General features: G+C 39.2%; 1 protein-coding gene across 1 annotated transcript; it reads right to left on the bottom strand.

Moving 5' to 3' along the window:
- Window positions 1–660: 660 nt before the first annotated feature.
- Window positions 661–22624, bottom strand: gas1a (growth arrest-specific 1a). The gene is made up of 2 exons (XM_063017632.1): window positions 19334–22624; window positions 661–720 (listed from the first exon to the last, which is right to left on the bottom strand). The coding sequence occupies exon 1, from the start codon at window positions 22622–22624 to the stop codon at window positions 21821–21823; it is 804 nt and encodes a 267-aa protein (XP_062873702.1). The 3' UTR covers window positions 661–720; window positions 19334–21820.
- Between the last annotated feature and the right edge of the window lie 4656 nt (window positions 22625–27280).

Genomic DNA, 27280 nt, shown 5'->3' with positions numbered 1-27280 from the left:
AATCAAGTATTTATGTATATACAAAGACGTTTTTATTTATTTATTTATTTATTTATTTATTTATTTATTTATTTATTTATTTATTTATTTATTTGCCATTTTTATGCCATGTTAAACACTTTTTTTATCTTTTTTTTATCTTGTCTTTATCCTTTGGTCCATTTTATATTTTCATTTTTATTTTTAATGGATGCGAGGTAGGTTAATACTGTTGTCTTGTGTAAGGATTTCTTTTATGGTTTCAGGCATGTGCACGTGTTGTCTTTTCCTTTGTGTATTTAGGGCATTCTGTCAAAATGTGTTTTATAGTTGTAAGTGTTTGGCAGGTTTCACAGGTTGGTGGGTTTTCTCCTTTTAAGATATGTTTTTAAACATGAAATTGAGAGGGAAAATATATTGGTCTTTATGTCAAGGTCACATAAAATGAAATCAAGTTATATAAATTAATGCTGCAAATTGCTTGCTGTCTATAAAATGTTAGAATTTTTGCAATTGCTATAAGGAGGTTTTTACAGCACAAGTAGTAAAGCTCAAAATGTTTAAACAAAAAGTTACATATGGTCATATACGTAGAGTCACATGGAAATTTTGGAACCACACATTTTCCCCAGACAGGTGTGTCGTGTGAGATTTCCCAAAGTGTAAAGACTTTCACTTACAGATCAATGATAAGGAAGATAAGAGAGGTCAGCAGTCACTTGTGAAGAGTTGCAGGATGACCTGAAAACAGCAGGAACAACATTTTTTAAAAGAAAACATTTAACACAGAGCTACAATGCAAGCTTAACACACCACATGAAACTAACACTTATCAAGACAAGTGTCAGATGAATGGAATACCACAAATTACATTTTAAAAAAGAATTGTGTGTCTTTAGGTAAAAAAAAATGTAGGTCTAAAAATCTTCCTGGACTTAAAATATATAGAAGCACTTTGTAGTTCTACAATTACTGACTGTAGTCCATCTGTTTCTCTGCATACCTTTTTAACCTGCTTTCACACTGTTCTTCAATGGTCAGGACCACCACAGAACAGGTATTATTTAGGTGGTGGATCATTCTCGGCACTGCAGTGACACTGACATGGTGGTGGTGTGTTAGTGTGTGTTGTGCTGGTATGAGTGGATCAGACAGAGCAGCACTGCTGGAGTTCTTAAATACCGTGTCCACTCACTGTCCACTCTATTAGACACTCCTACCTAGTTGCTCCACCTTGTAGATGTAAAGTCAGAGACGATCGCTCTTCTATTGCTGCTGTTCGAGTTGGTTATTTTCTAGACCTTCATCAGTGGTCGCAGGACACTGTTGGCTGGATATTTTTGGTTGGTGGACTATTCTCAGTCCAGGTGTTTAAAAACTCCAGCAGCACTGCTGTGTCTGATCCACTCGTACCAGCACAACACACACTAACACACCACCACCATGTCAGTGTCACTGCAGTGCTGAGAATGACCCACCACCCAAATAATACCTGCTCTGTGGTGGTCCTGTGAGAGTCCTGACCATTGAAGAACAGCATGTAAGGGGGCTAACAAAGCATGCAGAGAAATAGATGGACTACAGTCAGTAATTGTAGAACTACAAAGTGTTTCTATATGGTAAGTGGAGCTGATAAAATAAACAGTGTGTGTAGAAACAAGGAGGTGGCACACACGCACACACACATACCCACACATTCACACTTAGGGCAATTTTTAGTAGCTCCAATTAACCTGACCGCATGGTTCTGGGCTTGTGTGAGAAAACCAGAGGACAAAAAGTGAACATGTACTCCAAACAGAAAAGATCCTGGCCGCCCAGTCGGGGGATTTAACCCAGACCCTTCTTGCTGTGATGTGACAGCGCTATGCACTGAGGAATTAAGAGGTCATGTCACAACTTGAAATGACATTACATTACAGGTTTGCACTGTGTTGGTGTGCGTACATATATTTTTGACTCATAATAAAATATAATAAACAGATAAAAGAACTAATTCTTAAAAGTTATTTTGGTAAAATAAAAGAACACATGCACAAATCATTAAAATCTGCCAATTAAAAGCTGCCATGGCATACATGTTCCTCACATATGTAAACGTTTGAATTCAGCTGTATATACTGTACATCCAGCACACACTTAAACAGCTATAGTTAAAATAAAGACTTGCTTTTGGTCTAGAATTAAAATTACTCTTATTTGCATATCCTTGACTTGGTCTCAACCCATGTTAGATTTGATGTTTGCTTGATTCCAGCTGTTTTCTTGAATAACTTGACTACAGGTCTAGTTGTGTGATTATTCTTTGGCCACCACCTCTGTTAACACCTCATGCCAACTCATTTTCATGCCCTTTAAATGGCTCTCCAGGCTTATCCAGTGAGACCAAATGCCCGGAGAATGGGTTGCCCTTCAGGGTCAGAGGAGTCATTGAAGTCAGAATGGCCTTCCACATCAGACTGCACCTCCCAGCTGCCATGGAAATTAAGTTATGTTCTGTGTCAGCAGCTTTTTGTGGTTTTAACTCCTTTCTTCAGTTTTTGCTTCTTTCCTTCCAGCTTTTCTTCTTCTTGTTTTAGGAGGACCCTCCTTTTCTCTGTCCAGTGTGGTGGTGTTTTTTTTCACACTGGCTGTAGAATTAAGTGTTGGTAAATGGACTCAAAGGAAAAGTGAAGGGTCAGGATGAGCTTTTCTGTGCGTGTAACTGAGAGGGTTCATATATGTATTGTTTAATTGTGTTCTTAATTATACATCTTGCTCTGTTTATCTGGTCTATATTTGATCTATAATGTTAATTAGATTTTTAAAATTAATTATTTATTTATTTATTATTATTTATTATTATTTATTATTATTTATATAATTGACTTTTTTTTCTTTTAACAAAACTTAAGATTATTTTTTCTGCTTCAGATTCCGGATAATAATTTCTGAATGAAATAGTAGAACTGATTTTTTTTATTAATGTATTTATTATTTACTTTATTATAATTTATATAATTTACTTTTTTTTAAAGATTTTTTTAAGGAACTTAAGATTCTTTTTTCTGCTTGAGATTCCGGATAATAAATTCTGCATGAAACAGTAGAACAATTTTTTTGATTTATTTATTTATTATTTACTTTATTATAATTTATATAATTGACTTTTTTTTTTTATTATAAAACTTAAGATTCTTTTTTCTGCTTGAGATTCCGGATAAAAAATTCTGAGTGAAATAGTAGAACTGATTTTTTATTTTATTTTATTTCATCAACTGTATTTACCCTGTGCTGGAGGGTACAGTCGAATTTCCCCCACGGGGATCTTATCTAATAATAAACTGATTGTTAGGTATGTTAAGAGTATTGGATGTGGTTTATACACCTTAAGATTGGAAGAGTTAGAAAAAGTGTGGAATTAAAAGGGATTCCATTTTTCCTTTGAAATATAGTCTAATGTTTACACAAATTGTCCAAACAACAACCCCTGGGGGCAGTATGGGCAAAGAATTATTTAGCAAACCTTTGTCAAGCACTAGAAAACAGAGTTATATTCACAAATGCTACTTAAAACTTAACTTTGCACAAAAGAAGCCTTATGTTAACCATGTCCAGAAGTGGCGTTGAGTTCTCCTGGCTCAGAGGCATCTGGGATGGACCATCACACAGTGGAAACATGAAATGGACACTGTGTGTTCCGGACCAAAGATGAAAAAGACCATCCAGACACAGACAAAAGTACATTGAGATCTTAGAGCAACATGTGCTGCCTTCAAGACATCGTCTTCTCCACGGACGTCCGTTCAATTTTTAACAAGACGATGCAAAACCACATGCTGCACACATTACACAGGCATGACTGAGGAAGAAGAGGGTACGGGTACTGGACTGGCCTGCCTGCAGTCCTGACCTGTCCCTAATAGAGAATGTGTGGAGAATTCTGAAACACAAAATGCGACAACGACGACCCCGTACTGTTAAACATCTTAAGACGTGTTTGCAGGAAGAATGAGCCAAAATAAAACCTGAAACAAAAACGTGTTTTAAGTGTTGTGAGGCGGAATAGCAGCATTACAAAGTGGTAAATGCTTTACCATCCCAACATTTTATGGAATGTGTTGTAGGCCTAAAATGCAGGAATGACTGTATATTAAATTGAATTAAGTTGACCAGACAAAACATGAACTATATTGAGTTCTAGCTAAAACAAAAAAGAAGTAGACTTAAATGTAGAACACTATTTTTCATTTTAATAACAACCCTGCTTGGTACCGCCACACATTTTTCACCAGAATCGTACATTGTTCAGGCTTCATTTGACCATATCAAACAATCAAAGATGGCTCATTTGTTAAAGCTTAAGCCTTTAGGTTAGAGAGAAGTGATACCCTAACCACATAAAAACCTCCAACAAAAACCACACTCACCACCCACTGATGCCTATTTGCTTCAGCATCGCTGCCAGAGCCCTGTCTTAAACCCAATGGCTGACATTCATTGCCTCCCCATTGCCGCTTTCCCCTTCATTCATCAGGACCATAGCTCAGGCCAAGGCCTCCCTCCTCTGTTGCTGGATCTCTCCTCCCCTGCCTGACAGAGGAATTATATGGCTGTTGTAGTAGAAAAAGGAGGCCTTGCTCTTTGTTAGTAAAAAACACCTCTCCCCTCCATCACCTCATTATCCTCGCGAGCAAAAACAAGCAGCCAAACCTTGCCAGCTTTTAATCCCTGCTGGATGACAGAATCTCGCCTTCTCTGCTTGTTATTGGGGTTTTATACTAATAGTTATACCAAGGAGGAAGGAATCTCAGTTAGTCCACACTTTTTTGAAGTCTAAGGTTGATTATATATAGAATATTTTCTGGATAATGATTCATATTGTAGCATTTATCACTCAATAAACTCTCTATAAACAAATGCCTATAAACAAATCTGAAAGAATCACATTCAGTACTTTAAATATTAGAGTCTGGCACTTTTGTACAAGCAGTTCGGTGCTAATTTGTTAGCAATGTGCTTATATAATATGCATAAAATTACAGTTTGTATCAAGTGTAAGAACAGTACAGTCATATATTAATGAATTGCTATGAAATATAATGATACAAATCAAGATTTTATTACTAAAATTGCTCTCAGTTGTACATGTGTTGACCTGGTTGTTGATAAAAAGGCTGCATCCCAAACCTCATACAGTATACTACATACACCGATCAGGCATAACATTATGATCACCTTCCTAACTGACTGGTCTGCAGCAAACTGCTTGCACTGTGTATTCTGACACCTTTCTATCAGAACCAGCATTAACTTCTTCAGCAATCTGAGCCACAGTAGCTCGTCTGTTAGATCGAGCTACTGACCCCACGTGCATCAATGAGCCTTGGCCGCCCATGACCCTGTCGCCGGTTTACCACCGTTCCTTCCCTGGACCACTTTTGATAGATACTGAGCACTGCAGACCGGGAACACCCCACTAGAGCTGCAGTTTTGGACATGCTCTGACCCAGTCGTCTAGCCATCACAATCTGGCCCTTGTCAAACTCGCTCAAATCCTTACGCTGGTCAATTTTTCCTGCTTCTAACACATCAGCTTTGAGGATAAAATGTTCACTTGATGCCTAATATATCCCACCCACTAACAGGTGCCGTGATGAAGAGGTAATTAGTGTTATTCACAGACTATATAGTATAGTACACCAAGTGTCAGTGGTACTTTTTGACAAACTGACCATTTATAGTTTTGGATGTAGCCAAGCTGGTTTGATCTGGTTTATTTTTAAAGCCTTTTGTTAGTCATTTACTTAACTCTTGTGTAGTCTTAGCATTCTGGATACTCCCATTGCCTTTACTAAAACCCTTAAAATAAGGCAGCTTAATTAAATTAATAAGTCCAAACCTATTTTGCATGAAGAAATTACCTGTCATATACCACAAACTTTGTGGAAATCTGGGGTCACTCTAGGAAAAGTCAAATTTCAGGTTAAAATAACATTAAGGGGATGTAATCTGTATTTCACCCTTGAGACAGCACAGGGGGTTAGGGAAAAATATATTATGGCAGTCATGGAACTTTTGATTTTAACTCAATGATTATTTTATGATAATTATTTTTAATATTAAGAGCCGAAAAGGTAATTCAGACTCCTAGTGACCATACATATGGATGTTGTTACTCCAGAGCATCCTAACTGCTGTTTGGGCCTTCGGTTTTCTTACTGGCTTGTTCATTGTTTCTCTAATTGTGTTCATCTTCTAGAATTTGATTATGGCCAATACCACATATGGCTGTAAAGCCTGGAAAACTGCTGAAAAGCTAATGAAGGAAGATGGTCACCACTGAGCAGGTTTACAGGATAGCCAGAACAGAAGAGGACGACTGAACCACATTAAGGCCCAAAGTTATGTTACTTTAAGCACTTGTGATGAGGCACCCACATGATCAAGAAAATCAAGACTCAGATGTTTAAGACCAAGAATAACCTGGATTGACAACATCATGACTGGGATTGCATTATCAGGGGCAAGAGACATCAGGGGCATTGGAGAAATCTGACCCATCTGTGCAGCCAACCATTGCAAAGCGATGACGGTGTAGTGACATGACATTTTTGTGAGTGTTGATGTCAGGACATTTCGAAATCTGTTTTTAACCAGTGTATCGGGTAGTTAATTGTTCTGCTGGAACATCTGATTGCACCAAAGATAAGATATTTTTAGGAAATCTTTGTTATTCCATTCATTTTCTGCAATGCACCAGTTCCACGGCAGCAAAACAGCCCCAGGGCATTATACTAGACCGACCATGCTTTACAGTAGATGTAGTACCGTGTTTAAAAGCCTCACCTACTGCATGTATTGTATGTAAACTTAGTAATTATAATCGACTACAGTTGGTGACCGTTCTTAAAAAGTAAATGGAGCAACAGTCTTCTACAAGAACCACCAAAACAGGTCTGCCGAGATTATTAAGCTGCTAAAACACAGAGGAAACGTTTCTCAGTTAATTAAGCCTTTCCTTGCAACAGGTTCAAGCTGTCAGGTTCAAGGTTTAAGTGAATAAATTAAACTCCACGCTTTTAACTTCATATCAATACTTTGTGGAAGGAGCTTTTGTCTCTGACTTCACATCTACAAGGTGGACCAACTAGGTAGGAGTGTCTAATAGAGTGGACGGTGAGTGGACACGGTGAGTGGACACACACTAACACACCACCACCATGTCAGTGTCAGTGCAGTGCTGAGAATGATCCACCATCTAAATAATACCTGCTCTGTGGCAGTCCTGTGGGGGTCCTGACCATTGAAGAACAGCATGAACGGGGGCTACCAAAACATGTAGAGAAACAGATGGACTACAGTCAGTAATTGTAGAACTACAAAGTGCTTCTATATGGTAAGTGGAGCTGATAAAATGGACAGTGAGTGTAGAAACAAGGAGGTGGTTTTAATGTTAAATAATTTGATTTGATGTTAATTTGAAGGATATATAATAAACAGTTATTCCAGCATTACCCAAAACCCTGAAACATCTGGAACGTACAAGAACGCACTACTTTCAACAAAGCATATATATGTTTACATCCTCATAGCTCCACAACTTTCATTTTGGTAGCTATAATAATCAAACCACAAATCTCAGAACAAATTGGTTCCTTATATGGGACTCGAGGTCTGAAAGCTGAACTTTGCTCTCAGGTACAAATTCTTTTTGTGGCCATGTTAATCCTGTAAAGTTCTTTTTCCTCTCATGGGTAAAAGAGCCGATCCCCTCTGGAGAGGCTTTACTGAGGTATTTTTACTTTTTTGTTTCAGTGGGCCTCAGCAGAGGTCTTCCTTGATGGAATCAAAGTGGCAGCTCAGATAGGGGGGAAAAAATCCAATTTTGTCCCTCAGGCATGAAGTTTGATGAACGAGGAAATTTCTTAAATAGTTTTTTTTGGGACACAGAGGGGTTTCTTTAACTTAAAAATATGGATAAAAAAAAAAAATAAAGACCAACATTTTTTAATAAATCAAATTTAAATAATTTTAAAGAAGCAGATATAAAGTAATTGTAAAATTAATCCAAGCAATGAATAAAATATACTTTTATTTGTACGTTATACATGGGAATTTGATGCAAAGCTTTTAAAATACAATACATTATTTAAACAGGATAACATTTCACATTAGTACAAAATACCATATTTTAAATGTATTTATAGCACATGCCGTATTTATTTTACCTTACAATTGTATTTGTTTGCTTACTTTTAAGGTTATATTAAAATATGGGCGGCACGGTGGCTAAGTGGGTAGCACTGTCGCCTCACAGCAAGAAGGTCCTGGGTTCGATCCCCAGGTGGGGCGGTCCGGGTCCTTTCCGTGTGGAGTTTGCATGTTCTCCTCGTGTCTGCGTGGGTTTCCTCCAGGTGCTCCGGTTTCCTCCCACAGTCCAAAGACGTGCAAGTTAGGTTAATTGGAGACCCAAAATTGTCCATGACTGTGTTGGATATAACCTTGTGTGACCTAATCTTGTGTATCGAGTAACTACCAAAGTGTATAACATGAATGTAACCAAAGTGTATAACATGACGTTAAAATCCTAATAAACAAACAAACATTAAAATATGAGGTAATATTACCAGACAGAGTAAATTAAAGGAGCCTAACAACTTGTGGCTATGAAATAAAAGAAATGGCTATTAAAGAAACGTCTATTTCTTAAAAACTGTTTATTAAAAAGCTATTGATCTTGTTTTGCACCTCAAAATCATATTTCTTGACAAAGGTTTCAACTTATTATTTAAATGGTTTTAATGCTGCTATTTTATTTGTATATTATTTGAATTGTATATGACTTAATGACCCTGTTAGTTTGCTTGTATACTCTGTATAGTGAAGCATCTCATCACCTAGATATTTAGATTTTAGGATGCCAAAATGCCTGAAATAAATTTGAATTTGTTGCATTAAAAATGTAAATAACAAAATAATACCATGATGCATCTCTTGTAATCAATCATTAACTGTTTATAATTATGAAATAATGCACAAAATGGATCTTTAATGGATCTCTAGAAACAGTGGTAGCCTAGTGGGTAGAGCTTTGGGCTATCAACCGAAAGGTTGAGAGTTCAAATTCCAGCTTTGCCCTTGAGCAAGGCCCTTAACACTCTCTGCTCCAAGGGCACCATGCAATATATGTATATGTATATATGTATACAGTATATGACAAATAAAGGCATTCATTCCAGTGGGTAAAGCTTTGGGCTATCAATCGAAAGGTTGTGGCTCTATAACACAGCCACTGTAACCCTCTCAACTCCAGGGGCGCCGTACAATGGCTGACCCTGTGCTCTGACCCCAGATTTCCAAAGAAGCTGTAATATGCAGAAAAAATATATATGTAATAATAAAGCACTCTTCTAATAAATTTACAGGGGCAGAGTTGACACGGCCTCTGTAGTCATCTTCCATGAAATATCTGGGTTAACCTTCAAGGGATTATGTGCCTAATCCTATGTGGTTCACTTTCCATTTCACTGTTTATTTCCCCAGTCCTGATCATACCAGCTGTCTCACTTCGTTATTGTGCTTATAAAGAAGAAAAAAGCAGATGCTGAGAATCATTGCGTTCAATCCAGAGAATAAAATCATTCAAAATAATGACTTGAGTAAGAATAAAAATGTATCTAGTAGAATAAACCTTAAACATTTTTAGTAGAATTTCAGAAAAAGCCAATAAAGAAAAAATACGCTAAACTCATAAGATACATAATGGACACTGTCAATTCTTAACGTCTACCTAGTCCACGTATGCTTATTACTTGTGGTATAAATCCATAGGCTGGGGTTCAGCTGATCGGGTGTGTTCAATTCAACAGCATGCTTCTTATTAACTTATATTTAAAATACAGTATACTGCTAGTCAGGAAAAGAATTCAACTACAAAGTATAACAATAATAGCAATACATTGTTGGCAACTGCAGACTTCTACAGTAAGAAGCAACGGTTGCTGTGCTTCAATTTTGACACTTTCCTCTTGGTATAGTCTGTAGGTCAGGCCTAGTGGTTAAATTACTGGACTAGTAATCAGACAGTCACTGGTTCAAGCCTCACCACTGCATGGCTGCTGCTGTTGGGCCCTTGAGCAAGGCCCTTAACCCTCAATTGCTCAGACTGTATGCTGTTACAGTACTGTAAAATGCCGAAATGTAAGAGATTGACAAGACCACGCAAGCACCTTCACATTTACTTCTAAAATCCAGTTTTATGTTATTTTGTCTTCTGCTTAAGGTTGTTGTCTGTCCCCAAGCTGTAACCCCCAACTGGAACATAATATACTCTTCTTTTAATATTAGTACAAGGTTTGTAAATTTGAAATGCACATATGCATCAGTAGAATATTAAGTAACATACACAGAAGTGGTTGAATCCATGTTATGCTTTTACTGTATATAAAAGTGGGCAGAATAGTGGCTAGGTGGGTAGCACTGATACAAAATTGCCCTAGGTATGTGCGTGTGTGTGAATATGTGCGTTTGCCTGTCGGACCCACCGCAGTGGTAAAACAGACAATGAATTAATGAATGTATAGAAAAGTACATATAGTTTTGTGTGCTAGAACCACCTCACAGGTTTAATTAAGACATTTATTCTAACAGAAAGCTATGATGTTTCCCAAAAGCAGATAATTAATAAAAGCTTTTGACCAAACAGAACAGTAATGTTCTGTTGCCATAATGAAAGCCCAGCCCCCTGCTGAGTTCACTAAAGTTTTCCATATTTTGTAGCAGGAGAAAATGGAATGTGACTCGTCTCCGGCGTGCTAGGAGTTAATTAAAACCATCGTGAGAGAAAGTAGACTTTGAGGCTTGTACCACCAAATAGGCTGAGGTATGTTCATGTTTTCCTGAGGACGGCGTAATGATTTTGTTGCTGTAATTACTCATGTTTCAGCACATTCGAATTTACCATTATAATGACGGCATAATGACTATCAGACTTTAACAGACACAGTCCAGGAGTTGGAGAGTTATTGTACTCGTTGCCAGGAGTCACAAAGGTCCAGATTAGTTGGAGAGATACCTTTTGGACTCAAGAGAGCTGAAACACAGACGTGCATTGTGTTGTAAACTCTGCTCGCTCTGTTGTGAACGATACTATGATCCGGTGCTCATAGTGTTGAGTGAAAGTACTAGAGTACTGTAGTGTATAGACTGTTAGGGTTCGATACATATAATTTGGGAAGATGGTGGCGCGTGCACAATGTGAGGCTCAGCATCGCTCCAGACTTATTAGTCTTCTGTTCTTTAGTTTTTACCTTCCATACTGCCAGGTGAGCATCTCGTATAGCCGTCAGACACTGATTGATATTGGTATATAGTACTATGTACATAGATATAATTCCATATCTGTAAATAGCTATAGTTATAATGATGTATTAATATTAATCATAGATACTTTATATAAGTTTATTGATATTCTATGTTTTTTTGCACAATGCCACTATTTGCACTTCTGGTAGATGCTAACTGCATTTCGTGCCTTGTACCTGTACTGAGCAATGACAATAAAGTTAAATCTATCTAAAAGTGGTAGTGTAAGTATTGTTGAATATTTGTAATTCTGTCTGATTGTTGTACTTTATTACTACTATAAATTTCTTGTGAGAACAACATGAGATACAGTGGTGCCTTGTAACTCGATGTTTCCCCTAAACTCATTGTCCTTTGTCGAGAAATTCATTCCTTCATTCATTCATTCATTGTCTTATACCGCTTATCCAATTAGGGTCACACACATTCACTTTATAGGGCAATTCAGTGTCTCCAATTAACCTGACTGCATGTTTTTGGACTGTGGGAGGACACCGGAGCTCCCGGAGTAAAACCCACGCAGACACGGGGAGAACATGCAAACCCCGCGAAGAAAGGACCCGGACCGCCCCGCCTGGGGATCGAACCCAGGACCTTCTTGCCGTGAGGCGACAGTGCTACCCACTAAGCCACCGTGCCACCCTTTGCGGAGAAATCTGTACCCTTAAACTTTGATGTTGCCCCTAAATTTGACGTATGTGCGACTGTGCTGCTGGTACAACGTCAAAGTGAGACGAATATGCATTTGTGTGGAAAAAGTGTCAAATTCACTCTTAAAGCGTCAACATGTATCTGAAGTTTAAACTGATTGTTCTCCTGTTTCACTTGAAATTGTAAGAATCATCTTTTCCAAGAGAGTTTAAAACTCTTATCATTTAAAAAAAACTTACAATTATTACTGCTCATACGTCCTCTTTACTAATAAAATTCCTCGCTTGTTTTAGTACAATAAGTCACGTTTGAGTCAAGCTTTGTCCCCCTTTGACACAGCCAAAGCAAAAGCTATTGTGCCGCTTCTCATGTGAATGCGCCCGTACTTAACGGAATATGATATTCCAGGATCAAGCATCTCTACGATTAAGAAGTGTAAGGAAACAGTAAAAAAAGTAAAGGTAAAGTGCAGGTTTTATAGTATTTAACTGTTTTCAGTTGTATTTCAGTGTTTTTATATTATATTTGTGTTATTTTAAACGTATAAGTGTCAAACCCCATTATTTTACATAAGCCTAAAATATACAGTCCATCGCAGGGCAGATAAACATACACACACATTCACTTTATAGGGCAATTCAGTGTCTCCAATTAACCTGACTGCATGTTTTTGGACTGTGGGAGGAAACCGGAGTTCCCGGAGTAAAAACCCACGCAGACACGGGGAGAACATGCAAACCCCGCGAAGAAAGGACCCGGACCGCCCCGCCTGCCGATCGAACCCAGGACCTTCTTGCCGTGATGCGACAGTGCTACCCACTAAGCCACCGTGCCGCCCTTTGTCGAGAAATCTGTACATTACTTTACATAAGCCTAAAATATACAGCGTGCAGGTCCACAGGACCATGTAACACATTAACATGTTTCACATACATCCTTATGTGAAACAATACCTTGAAACTCAACGTCTTTCACAGCATGCAGCAAGTTTGCTGTACCCTATGTAGTGCACCAAGAAGTTGGCACGATCGACAGTTTAGTCTACTCTGTTTAACTGCAGGATCAAGTTTTTTCTTATTTATTCATGTTGCTGTGGACCTTTGCTTGTCGCAGATGTCCACTACAACTGTTACAACTTGCTGTTGACACTTCTGGCCTATAATCCAAGCATGACACTTATTAACCTTCTTTTTGTGCCGATTTAAGACGTTTTGACATTCAAATAGTTATGGAGGCTAGGTGGATTTGATTGCTCAACCCCCCCAGCAAAGCTCAGCTATGCGCCAAAGTGGAGTTAAAAAACGCTAACATTTTCCAGCACCTCAATCAAAAAAAAAAGTGTTAAAAGTACTGAAGTGCACAACTGCACACCGCTTTCTCAATCTCTTGACACATCATAAAAACCACAGCGCAAAAATCTCATCCTGGTATTCATCTCCCCTCTGCCTCTTGCTTCCAGTTGATCTGGCCCGTCAGCCGTCCGAGGCTCGATTATTTCATACGCGGCATGCTGGGCCCCGTTTTATCAGACGGGGTGGAATCCGAGCGCGAGAGCTCACGTGGAGTGCGTGGATGGACCGGGGGGGATGAGCGGATCTTTCCCACATGCTACCCCGTGGTTTCGCTCTGAAGAGGTGTCAGTGAGCCTCGGAGGAATGAAGTGCCTGAGCATTGTGCGAACGCGGCCATTATGTGCTTAAGATTAGCATGACAAAAGTGCCACTCGACTTCTCCTTCATTCAGTGCGCTAGAGGACTCTTGTCTCCTCTCTAATAAAACATTTTGCAGCAATCGGGTCCGTTTTGAAAGTTGCTGCGGATGGGGGAGGAGGGGGTATAGGTTGTGTTTTTAACAGGGGGAAGGAGGGGGAAAGGAAAGCTTTCGCTGGATGAGAGAGTTGCCTGGGACAAAGTAAACAAATGTACCCACAGACCTCAACAGAAAGGTAACCATCATAAAGATCCTGCTCGAACACTGCTACATTACAGTACTTTTTACAAATGTTTTTTGGGCCTCCATTCTTTTTAAGAAACGTGTGTCACAATTATTGTTACTCCTGGACATTCCTATAAACCAAATGTAAATAATGCATACTGTCAAAAGCAGTCAATTGTGACTTACCGGTAGCTGGTATATTAATATTAGCTGATATTAAAACTAGGGCTGTCACATGATTAAAAATTTTAATCAAGATTAATCGCGATTAATCGACTGCAAAAATAACTGAGCAAAATTTAAACACTTAAGGTACAGGACTAGTAATCAGAAGATTGCTGGTTCAAGCCCCACTACTGCCAGGGTGCTGCTGTTGGGCCCTTGATCAAGGCCTTAACCCTTAATTGCTTAGACTGTATACGGTCACAGTACTGTAAGTCATTTTGGATAAAAGCATCTGCTAAATGCCGAAAATGTAAATGTAAATATAATCCAAATTAATCGCGATAAAAAATAACTAGGCAAAATTTGAACACTTAAGGTACAGGACTAGTAATCAGAACGCAAGTTTATACAAATTAAAAATCGATAATGATTTATTTACGTTTGAAAGTAACTCGGTTCTCCGCACCGTCCGGCATGTTTTTTATTTTTCTGTGAGAAATGTTGTGCCGCAATGAATGCTCCGATTGGCCCCGGCAGCTAAGGCAGCATCGGATGCTCACTCGTCGACTCGAGTCAAAACAACCTTAAAATTTTAAGATACCTTACTAGACAACATTTAAAGGCATCTAGGATTTCGAACAGCCTCATTCTCGGGAGCGCGCTTAGGATGACGTCAAATGCTGACTATGTAGAGAGATCTCTAGGTTTTCGAACACACCCAGTGAGGCAGATGCCTAAAGATGGAAAAATTCCCTTTGAGAATCGCAACTGAAATTTTTAAGGTGGACGCCAAGTTTCCAAATGTACAGTTTGACCACATATTGACCCCTGCTTTTGGACAAGTAGTCACTAAAAGTTGTCTTTGTAATTCTAATTATTTATTTGACAGATTATACTCAATTAATTGGATAAGAAATAAATACACGGTATATTCACAGATTGTCGGGAGCGTTTAACACTTTATTAACTTCTTCTGTTACGGTACAGAATAGCGGGACAGCTAGAGTCATCGCGTTAGCCAAGCACGCTATTCCATGCACTATGGAAGCCCCAAAGGGTCAAAACACACTCACTTTGCGTAGAAACGTCCATCAAACCATCGTCACAATACAACCACAGAAAAGTTTGTTACAGTTACGACACGCATACAAGTACGGTGGCTTATAAGAAACAAACCAGATATCATCATCAGTCGAATACAGCGAGTTTATTATTATATGATGAGAAGAGGAACCGGCTGTCCGCTGACACGGCAGAGATGCTGATTTTCCTCAAAAAGAACCTTCACTTCATTTTGAGTGTTCTAGTGTTACTACTACAATGCTGCACTAAGTTTGTTTACTTTTGTTTTGTGAAAATAAAAGAACATTAAGCAATAGCTTGGATGCAGGCAATTTTTTTCCTACAGCACTGCAGAGCTATTCAGTTGTTAAACATATACATTGGATTCATTTGAATAACTGTAATGTACTTGAAGTGTGAACTGTGTGAACAGTATTATCTCGTTCTTATCTAGACAATATCTAGAAAATACAAGTATCGGTTTGAGACTCGGTATCGGATCGGGATCAAAATTAATGATCGGGAACAAAAAAACGTGATCGGGACATCCCTAATAATGACAATAATGTTGGATTGAATTGAAAGTATCTGTTTCAGTAAAGTGTGGTTTACATAAACAGCCAGGTTTTTCCAGTTACTTAAAATCATGAAGTAATATTTAAAAAGCTATTAACAAGCATGAATAATAAGGTAGAATGAAACTACATAAATTAGCAGTATGTTTGCTGTATTGCTTATGCAGCCACTGTTGGGCCCTTGAGCAAGGCCCTTAACCCGGTCTGCTCCAGGGGCGCTGTAAAATAGCTGACCCCAGCTCTGACCCCAAGCTGGGATATGCAAAGAAAGAATTGTAGTACTGTACATCTGTATACATATACATACAGTATACACATATATATACTGTATATATGACAAATAAAGGCATTCTATTCTATTGGCATGTGACACCAGCTTTGTAAGCCACAGGTTACTCTCTGAAATGCAAACAGCCAGTGCATTTATTTTTGCTTTACTTTACTTACTCCAGGCTTAGTTTTGCCCATAAAGTGTTTATAAGGGCATTTATTGGTTTAATTATGTGACTTATTATAAGAAATAGCTGTGCATAGCTTTTGCATTCTATAAATAGATAGATGTAGATGACTTCTTAGCAGATCAGCATAACAGATTAGACTACAGCTGGGTCATTTTTGTTGATATGTTATGCACCAAGTGTTATCTTAAATAAACTTCATTACAATGTGTAAATGAGTTCCATATGAACGTGTTAAATATTTCACTTCAACGCAATGTTGCCTTTTAGTTTTTGCATTGTAATATTTTAATTTTAGGTGAATTATGTACAGATTTGTGCTTGGTTTGTGCTTAGTCAACCCTTAAGAGAACTTGAATTAAAGCATTGATACACTTTAAAAACAGGCATGCCATGGCAGTACTTGAACGTTTGGATTACATTTGACTATCCATACACATTTTGTCTCAGCACAAAGTAGTTACTGCATTCACTTTATGACCTTGACAAAGAGATCACAGTTTTATGTACTTACAGATAATCACTTGTACAATTGATCTTAAGGTCCAAACTTGCATAAAACGGTTTCAAGTGATAATTCTGAGTTTTAAAACTCTATGATCTGCATCTGTATCAAGTTTCGGAGATGTACTACTTACTATTGTGAGTCTTTTGGCTAATGGGTGGCGTCATACCAGCCTAATTTAAATTAGCACAGAGAAGTCACCAGCTGTAGATCATTACAATCACAAACGAGCAATTAGGCCATGTCACAGCCAAGTTTAACCTAGCAGATTTTGATTTATTTTTATGTTTTTTTTTAATCCCATGCCTTTGGACAGGTAGTCACTGGTGGATTATTTTGGTCAAACACAAACAGTTTACTGTAATTCTAATGATTTATACAGATACTGACAATGTGATTTTAAAATTCTGCTAAACGCTTGCTGCTTTTCAATCAGGATTGCTCATGGATACTTCAGAGCAGAACAAAGTACTGGACTAGTGAGCAGAAGGTTGCTGGTTCAAACCCCACCACTGCCAGGTTGCCATTGTTGGGCCCTTGAGCAAGACTCTTAACCTTCAATTGCTTAGATTGTATACAGTCACAACTGTAAGTCGCTTTGGATAAAAATGCTTCTAAATGCTGCAAATATGAATGTAAACAGAAATGTATTATTAAGCATATTTTAAAACCCAATAATTATTCCAAAAAAATGTATTATTAAGCATATTTTAAAACCCAAAAATTATTCAAAAATTTTTATTATTAAGCATATTTCAAAACTCAATAATTATTCAAAAAAATTTATTATTAAGCATATTTCAAAACTCAATAATTATTCAAAAAAATTTATTATTAAGCATATTTCAAAACCCAATAATTATTCCAAAAAATGTATTAAGCATATTTTAACACCCAAAAATTATTCTAAAAAATTTATTATTAAGCATATTTTAAAACCCAAAAATTATTCTAAAAAATGTATTATTAAGCTTATTTCAAAAACCAATAATTATTCCAAAAAAATTATTATTAAGCATATTTCAAAACCCAATAATTATTCCAAAAAATTTATTATTAAGCATATTTTAAAACCCAAAAATTATTCCAAAAAATGTATTAAGCATATTTTAAAACCCAAAAATTATTCAAAAAAATGTATTAAGCATATTTTAACACCCAATAATTATTCTAAAAAATGTATTATTAAGCATATTTCAAAACCCAAAAATTATTCAAAAAAATGTATTATTAAGCATATTTCAAAACCCAATAATTATTTAAAAAAATGTATTAAGCATATTTCAAAACTCAATAATTATTTTTAGAAAATGTTTTATTAAGCATATTTTAAAACCCAATTATTATTTTTAAAAAATGTATTATTAAGCATATTTTAAAACCCAATAATTATTAAAAAAAATGTATTATTAAGCATATTTTAAAACCCAATAATTATTTTTAAAAATGTATTATTAAGCATATTTTAAAACCCAATAATTATTTTTTTAAAATGTATTATTAAGCATATTTTAAAACCCAATAATTATTTTTAAAAATGTATTATTAAGCATATTTTAAAACCCAATAATTATTTAAAAAAAATGTATTATTAAGCATATTTTAAAACCCAATAATTATTTTTTAAAAATGTATTATTAAGCATATTTTAAAACCCAATAATTATTTTTTTTAAATGTATTATTAAGCATATTTTAAAACCTAATAATTATTCCAAAAAATTGTATTAATAAACAACAATACAAACACCACAAATTTGGTCTTGGGATTAGTTATATTGAATTAGGTTGTAATACCAACGCTTTCGTGGAAAGTTATAGCTTTTAACAAAGTGTATATCTGAAAAAAAGCTGAAGAAACTAAGTCTAAGTGTTTAAGCACATTTTAACTGCATCTTAAAGGTTACATTTTACTATTGCAAATATAATGAAACACTAGCATAGTGCAAAGTCTTGGTTTATTTATTTTACAAGCAGTTGTTTATGCTTGGAAGTGGATGGTTGAACACAGCACTATTTCACTTTAAGACTTAATGAGTTTGTTCTTAATGAGTTGTCAAACAAGCATCATTAGCCTACACGATCTGATGAGCTCAGCATGTTAAACCAAACGACTAACGTCGGAGCGGAGACTCTTGACCTTAAGGAGTCACGCTTTAAGCAACTTTCCAACCCCCATTATGTAAGCAGCAGGGGCCGAGACATCTAATAGAGTTAGTTAATAAGATATAAATACACAATTTGTAACTAAATCTGTTAAAAGTTGTGCTGCGTATGTAATATTAGTACAGATGAGCAGAGGTTAACTTTGTTCAGAGAGACAGCACGCAGACGGAGGCTGTTAAGCAAACACAATGATTGAAAAGTAAACAAATGTTGGTCTGTCAGCAGCATGCGTGCCCCTGGGAAAAGTCATCCACTTTCACGCTTACGTTCTAACTATATCCAAAAGTCAAGAGTTTAGACCTTCAGCAAACACGTCTGTTTGCAAAGCCAATAGTATCGCTACTGCTCGTGCGTGAAGCTTAATCCTTTCCTCAAACAGTGTGTAAGATACCTTGACTGATTTAAAAGCACAACAGAGTACATGAGCTGTTCAGTGTTAGTACGAAAACCAAAAAACAAACCGCACACTCATTTGTAGTTTTTTGTACTTACGTTTTTTATGCCTTCTATAAAAAGTACATCAACGAGGCAGTCATACAGTGGATTTAGACATTTCTACACCCAATAATTCATCTTGGATAGCACAATAAAAGATTCTCTGAAAATATTTACACTGTACAGTATGAAGATTCTTACAACAAAATAACTTTGCCCTTGGTTCAGAGACATTTTATCTTACAAAACGTTTTTCAATGATTTCACTCTATCACTACTTTTTCACTTGTCATCTAATTTAATCCAGCATTTGACCTTCTGACATTTGATATAAAATAGCTTAAAACTGCAGTATGTAACCTTTGTCTAAAAATACCTTGTTCCAAAAAGAACCGAAGTAAAGACGAGTGGCGCTACACGCGCGCCGCTGTGCTCCTGTCAGGCCTAAACTATTCATACGAAGTCGAAAGCTATCGAGTCAGATATGGTGCTGATGATGGTGGTGGACAGATCACAATCTAAGGCACAACTTCAAAACTATTCCAATGTTTACTCTAAAAGACAGGTTGCGAGATGCACAGCGCAGCACAGCACGACATTACAACATTGCAAGTTTTCTTTGGTATGCCGTGTGATGTGTCCGAAATGAGTTACAAAGGTTACATACTGCAGCGTGAAAACACTACACAGCAAACGATCCGACAGTGTCTTCGATGCATTAGCACCAGCAGTGTTCATTCAAATCCGACTGAAGTAACGACTGGAAATCATTCTGTGTAGTTGCATGTCGGCAGTGCAAAGCTGTCTGATTCAACCCTTGCGTTGTTATATCTCTAAGTAACAAAATAAAACTCTTTAGGTGCACATACGTATTTTCTTAAGAGCAACACGTGTATCGTCAAGCCGTCCTTCCCTGACAACGTCAAGAATAGAACAAGTCTTTTTAAGGCAGTAGTGTTAGACCGAGCTTTCCTTTGTTAAAAAAAAATAAAAAATACAGTCATATCCTTTCCAGGCAGCTCAGAAATAAATATTCAAATTGTTTTCTTCTTCGGAAAGTTCAATTCGGTTCAGTTTCTGAAGGGTGCAACTGATTGCATAGACTCGAAACAAGGCAATGCAATATTATAAGGATTGGGGGTGTCAAGAATAAGCCTGCATACAGTTGTAACAAAATCACGGTCATGGGTCCAAAAGTGGAAAATGTCAAGTATATGCATGTCTGTGCTGTTAAGACATCAGTTAAAGAGATCTGTAAGATGTGATCGTCATTAGCTTTAAGTGCCTGCTTAAGATTAAGCATGTATTGTGATTATTATAATCTTGTAAACATCGTATATGTTTACAATTAAAGAATATACGTTTCAAAGTGGATCTATGGACTGAATGCATACAATTTTGCTTCTGATATATTTTAAGTGCAACTCGTCAGAACTCGTTAGTACACTGTATATCAGAAATGAAATGTAACTCCAGTCTGACATGTGACCTAATCAAATGAAATGGGACAGTGGTAGCCTAGTGGGTAGAGCTTCGGGCTATCAACCGGTTCAAATCCAGGCTCTGCTATGCAGCAACTGTCGGGTCCTCGAGCAAGGCCCTTAACCCTGTCTGCTCCAGGGCGTAGGGGCGCCGTACGACGGCTGACCCTGCGCTCTGATATGCGAAGAAAGAATTTAATTGTACTGTACGTCTGTATACGTATATATTGCATCTTATAATAGCCTACAATACAATGCTCTATAAAAGTATAATATAACAGATGGTAGTATTGATTAATTTCCTTTTCAATATTAGGAATACAGAATACTTTACTTATCAAGCCAAAGGAGTGGTACAGCAGTCGTGGCACTTCAACCCAGACAATTAACTTCTAAATTTCATAGCCAACTAGTTAAAGGTAAAAGTTAATAAAAGCAAATCAGTGTCACGGTCATGGTATTGATACTAGCAGTGACAAATGTACACACTGACCGTAGACACTAGTTGTGGAAAATGACATTAAAATGACAGATTTAGGTCATTTGTTGTGGAAAGTGTCATAGCTATTTACCTTAATAATCTATTAATGTTGATTTGGACGGTAGACTGATAAATGAAGAGAAACGTGATGCCTGCGCGCCTCCGTGCAGCCCGTGCTGCCCGTTCCAAGCGGGCAGGGCTCGGCGGCGCGCTCGGCCTCGACGGTAGGCTGATGAACGGAGAGAAACGTGATGCCTGCGCGCCTCCGTGCAGCCCCTGCTGCCCGTTCAGGGCCCGGCGGCGTGCTCGGCCTCTACGGTAGGCTGATGAACGGAGAGAAACGTGATGCCTGCGCGCCTCCGTGCAGCCCCTGCTGCCCGTTCTGGGCGGGCAGGGCTCGACGGCACGCTCGGTGCGCCTACATTTTGTGTAGTAATTAAGTGTTACAACTGTACACAGGTTCATCTAATCTTTAGAGATTAAGGCAATTAAAACTGCAAATCCCCAATAATTTAAAAGCAGTGGTGGTGGTGGTGGTGGTGGGGTAGGGGGTGTAAGAGAGCAATTGGTGTTCAGATCTGATCAAACAAGCAAAAGCAACAGGAGCAAAACAGGCAAAAGTCCGGCGAGAACGCGCCAGCCAAGCATGCGGGTCCCCGAGTTCCCGACGGCCACGCGCTGCACCGGCTCATCATCCTCACCGTCTTCGTAGTCGTACATGGTGTTGCCCGATCCTTCCTCCGGGGGGTACGGAGGCGCCCCGAAGCACAGCGTCTGCATGCTGGTCTTAATATACTCGCAGATGGTGCGCTCGGCGCCGTCGCACACGCACGTGTCCAGCAGCTGCGCCTTGGGCAGGCGGCGCATGTGCGCGATCACGTCGCGGCAGGCACTCGTGCACGTGACGCCGCCGAACAGCTTGCTGCAGTGTTTCATGTAGTCGCTCATAGCCGAGCGACACTGCGAGTCCCTCTCGCACTGCCTGCGCGCCTCCGTGCAGCCCACGCTGCTCGTCCTGGGCAGGCAGGGCTCGATGGCGCGCTTGGTCTCGCGGCAGAGCGGGTCGTCGGCGCAGCCGCAGTCCTCCAGGGCCGGCCCGTTTTTGGTCATGTTGAGCTGGACGAGAGACGCGATGCAGTGGCTCGGGCACGACCGGCGGTGTCCGCTCAGGACCGGCTCGCACGCGCGCGTGTACTGCTCGTACGCGTAGTAGCACTGGGGCTCGGCGTTGCAGTTGAAGATCGCCTGCCAGCACACGAGCCGCCGGGGACGGTTCCCGGACGGAGCCGCGCACACGCACACGCACGAGACGAGGAGCAAGAGCGCGCAGGCGAACGGCCACGGGGATGCGCGTGCTTCCCGGACTCGCCGCTTCGACCTCGCCATCGGGGTCGGAATCATGCGTCCATTCCAAAGTTATGTCCTCACAGCATGTCGTGTCGTTTTCCACATATAATGCCAGCGATTCGAAGTCCTGGTTGTACCATAAAACGTCCTCAGAGTGAACAATAATAGAAAGGAGTTAATAAAGCTCCAGCATCCCTAGCGTAGCTCCCATAGCCGTTCAAACCGAAGTCCTCTCAGGTCCGAACTCGCTCTCTTCACTCCTCAAGACGACGAGCACTGTATAAATAGACTTGACCGCACTCCGCTTATCATCCTTCATTAAGTAGCTTACGCGTGGCTACAATAAACACTCCTCTAATACAAAAACAAACAAACGTTCAGCAGCTTCGCCTTCGCACACTCGAAACTCCTCTCAGCGACTCTTTATCCAGCTCCGGTCCTGCTAGGACTTTGCTTCGCTTTCATTGGCTGGAGCGGCGCTCGTGCACTCTCTCTGGGCGGGGTTTGTGGTGGGTGTGGTTTAAAGCCCCGCCCCGCCCACAACGTTGATTGACAGCGTTAAGAGAGAAAGCCCGTGGCCGGGAGCGCGCACACCGCTGTCACAATTCCGCACGCAGTTTGTACATCATTCCCTCTCCTCTTCTTTATTTTATTCCAACACAAACCGTGTTGATCAGATAAAACAGATCAGCTCACAGAACAGATGTTTCACTAAGATCTCGTGTTCACTTCCCCACATCGCTTGATGTTTTCTAATAAACGTAAAATAGAAGCAACTTCAGAATTCAATCTTAGAGCACCCAAATGAATTAAGAATCCAGAACAAATGAATAAATACATTAAAAAAAAAATATATAGAACGATTAAATAATTCGTACATTCATGCATTTACTTTTACTAACCAAATAAGACTGGTTAGCGTCGCGGTGGGTGCACACGCAACTATGCACAGTACATACACACACACACATGGGTTCTACGTGCTGTTTGAAACACTTTTGCACTTGTTATGCTATTTTGCAATTAATTATTTTTAACTTAGTGTTTGTCCTGTACATTACGTAATTCTTATTCTTATTTTATATTATTATAATTAAACAATGGTTAACAAACAACTCTTATTTTCTCATATATATATATATATATATATATATATACAGTGGGGCCAAAAAGTATTTAGTCAGCCACTGATTGTGCAAGTTCTCCTACTTAGAAAGAATTTTCATCATAGGTACACTTCAACTATGAGAGACAAAATGAGAAAAAAAATCCAGGAAATCACATTGTAGGATTTTTAAAGAATTTATTTGTAAATTATGGTGGAAAATAAGTATTTGGTCAATAACAAAAGTTCAACTCAATACTTTGTAACATAATCTTTGTTTCCTGTTTCCTGTAAGTCTTCACCAGGTTTGCGCACACTGTAGCTGGTATTTTGGCCCATTCCTCCATGCAGATCTCCTCTAGAGCAGTGATGTTTTGAAGCTGTCGCTGGGCAACACGGACTCCACAGAATTTTCTATGGGGTTGAGGTCTGGAGACTGGCTAGGCAACTCCAGGACCTTGAAATGCTTTTCACGGAGCCACTCCTTCGTTGCCCGAGCGGTGAGTTTGGGATCATTGTCATGCTGGAAGACCCAGCCACGTTCCATCTTCAATGCTCTCACTGATGGAAGGAGGTTTTGGCTTAAAATCTCACGATACATGGCCCCGTTCATTCTTCCCTTAACACGGACCAGTCGTCCTGTCCCCTTTGCAGAAAAACATCCCCAAAGCATGATGTTTCCACCCCCATGCTTCGCAGTACGTATGGTGTTTACTCAGCATTCTTCTTCCTCCAAACACGACGAGTTGAGTTTTTACCAAAAACTTCCATTTTGGTTTCATCTGACCACATGATATTCTCCCAATCCTCTTTTGGATCATCCATATGCTCTCTGGCAAACTTCAGATGGGCCTGGACATGTACTGGCTTAAGCAGGGGGACACGCCTGGCACTGCAGGATTTGAGTCCCTCTCGGCGTAGTGTGTTTACTGATGGTAGCCTTTGTTACTTTGGTCCCAGCTCTCTGTAGGTCATTCATCAGGTCCCTCCGTGTAGTTCTGGGATTTTTGCTCACCGTTCTCATGATCATTTTGACCCCAGGGGATGAGATCTTGACCCCAAGGGAGATTATCAATGGTCTTGTATGTCTTACAATTGTTCCCACAGTTTATTTATTCACACCAACCTGCTTGCCTATTGTAGATTCACTCTTCCCAGCCTGGTGCAGGTCTACAATTTTCTTCCTGGTGTCCTTCGACAGCTCTTTGGTCTTGGCCATGGTTGAGTTTGGAGTCTGACTGTTTGAGGCTGTGGACAGGTGTCTTTTATACAGATAACGAGGTCAAACAGGTGCCATTAATACAGGTAACGAGTGGAGGACAGAAGAGCTTCTTAAAGAAGAAGTTACAGGTCTGTGAGAGCCAGAAATCTTGCTTGTTTGTGGGTGACCAAATACTTATTTTCCACCATAATTTACAAATAAATTCTTTAAAAATCCTACAATGTGATTTCCTGGATTGTTTTTTCTCATTTTGTCTCTCATAGTTGAAGTGTAGCTATGATGAAAATTACAGACCTCTCTCATCTTTCTAAGTAGGAGAACCTGCACAATATATATATATACAGTGTATCACAAAAGTGAGTACACCCCTCACATTTCTGCAAATATTTCATTGTATCTTTTCATGGGACAACACTATAGACATGAAACTTGGATATAACTTAGAGTAGTCAGTGTACAGCTTGTATAGCAGTGTAGATTTACTGTCTTCTGAAAATAACTCAACACACAGCCATTAATGTCTAAATGGCTGGCAACATAAGTGAGTACACCCCACAGTGAACATGTCCAAATTGTGCCCAAAGTGTCAATATTTTGTGTGACCACCATTATTATCCAGCACTGCCTTAACCCTCCTGGGCATGGAATTCACCAGAGCTGCACAGGTTGCTACTGGAATCCTCTTCCACTCCTCCATGATGACATCACGGAGCTGGTGGATGTTAGACACCTTGAACTCCTCCACCTTCCACTTGAGGATGCGCCACAGGTGCTCAATTGGGTTTAGTCCATCACCTTTACCTTCAGCTTCCTCAGCAAGGCAGTTGTCATCTTGGAGGTTGTGTTTGGGGTCGTTATCCTGTTGGAAAACTGCCATGAGGCCCAGTTTTCGAAGGGAGGGGATCATGCTCTGTTTCAGAATGTCACAGTACATGTTGGAATTCATGTTTCCCTCAATGAACTGCAGCTCCCCAGTGCAAGCAACACTCATGCAGCCCAAGACCATGATGCTACCACCACCATGCTTGACTGTAGGCAAGATACAGTTGTCTTGGTACTTCTCACCAGGGCGCCGCCACACATGCTGGACACCATCTGAGCCAAACAAGTTTATCTTGGTCTCGTCAGACCACAGGGCATTCCAGTAATCCATGTTCTTGGACTGCTTGTTTTCAGCAAACTGTTTGCTGGCTTTCTTGTGCGTCAGCTTTCTTCTGGGATGACGACCATGCAGACCGAGTTGATGCAGTGTGCGGCGTATGGTCTGAGCACTGACAGGCTGACCTCCCACGTCTTCAACCTCTGCAGCAATGCTGGCAGCACTCATGTGTCTATTTTTTAAAGCCAACCTCTGGATATGACGCCGAACACGTGGACTCAACTTCTTTGGTCGACCCTGGCGAAGCCTGTTCCGAGTGGAACCTGTCCTGGAAAACCGCTGTATGACCTTGGCCACCATGCTGTAGCTCAGTTTCAGGGTGTTAGCAATCTTCTTATAGCCCAGGCCATCTTTGTGGAGAGCAACAATTCTATTTCTCACATCCTCAGAGAGTTCTTTGCCATGAGGTGCCATGTTGAATATCCAGTGGCCAGTATGAGAGAATTGTACCCAAAACATCAAATTTAACAGCCCTGCTCCCCATTTACACCTGGGACCTTGACACATGACACCAGGGAGGGACAACGACACATTTGGGCACAATTTGGACATGTTCACTGTGGGGTGTACTCACTTATGTTGCCAGCTATTTAGACATTAATGGCTGTGTGTTGAGTTATTTTCAGAAGATAGTAAATCTACACTGCTATACAAGTTGTACACTGACTACTCTAAGTTATATCCAAGTTTCATGTCTATAGTGTTGTCCCATGAAAAGATATAATGAAATATTTGCAGAAATGTGAGGGGTGTACTCACTTTTGTGATACACTGTATATACAGTACAGGCCAAAAGTTTGGACACACCAGCCAAAAGTTTGGACACACCTTCTCTTCAATGTTTTTTCTTGATTATTTTTATTTTCTACATTGTAGATTAATACTGAAGACATACAAACTATGAAGAATTATGTAGTGAACCAAAAAGTGTTAAACAAACCAGAATATGTTTTATATTTTACCAACTCTACCTCTGCACAACCCAACTGATGGTCTCAAACACATTAAAAAAGCAACAAATTCCAAAAATTCACTCTAGACAAGGCACAAACATTCATTGAAAACCATTCCAGGTGGAAACCTAATAAAGCTGGTTGAGAAAATTTCAAAGAGTGTGCAAATCTGTCATTAAAGCAAAAGATGGCTACTTTAAAGAATCTAAAATATAAAACATATTCTGGTTTGTTTAACACTTTTTTGTTTACTACA

Source organism: Trichomycterus rosablanca, chromosome 21 (genome assembly GCF_030014385.1).
Source record: "Trichomycterus rosablanca isolate fTriRos1 chromosome 21, fTriRos1.hap1, whole genome shotgun sequence".
Lineage (NCBI taxonomy): Eukaryota > Metazoa > Chordata > Actinopteri > Siluriformes > Trichomycteridae > Trichomycterus > Trichomycterus rosablanca.
Note: the sequence above shows the minus strand (reverse complement) of the source record. Positions and strands in the feature narration are given on the sequence as shown.

Coding starts and splice junctions, on each gene's coding strand:
- gas1a (XM_063017632.1), bottom strand. CDS start 22,624: ATGGCGAGGTCGAAGCGGCGAGTCCGGGAAGCACGCGCATCCCCGTGG.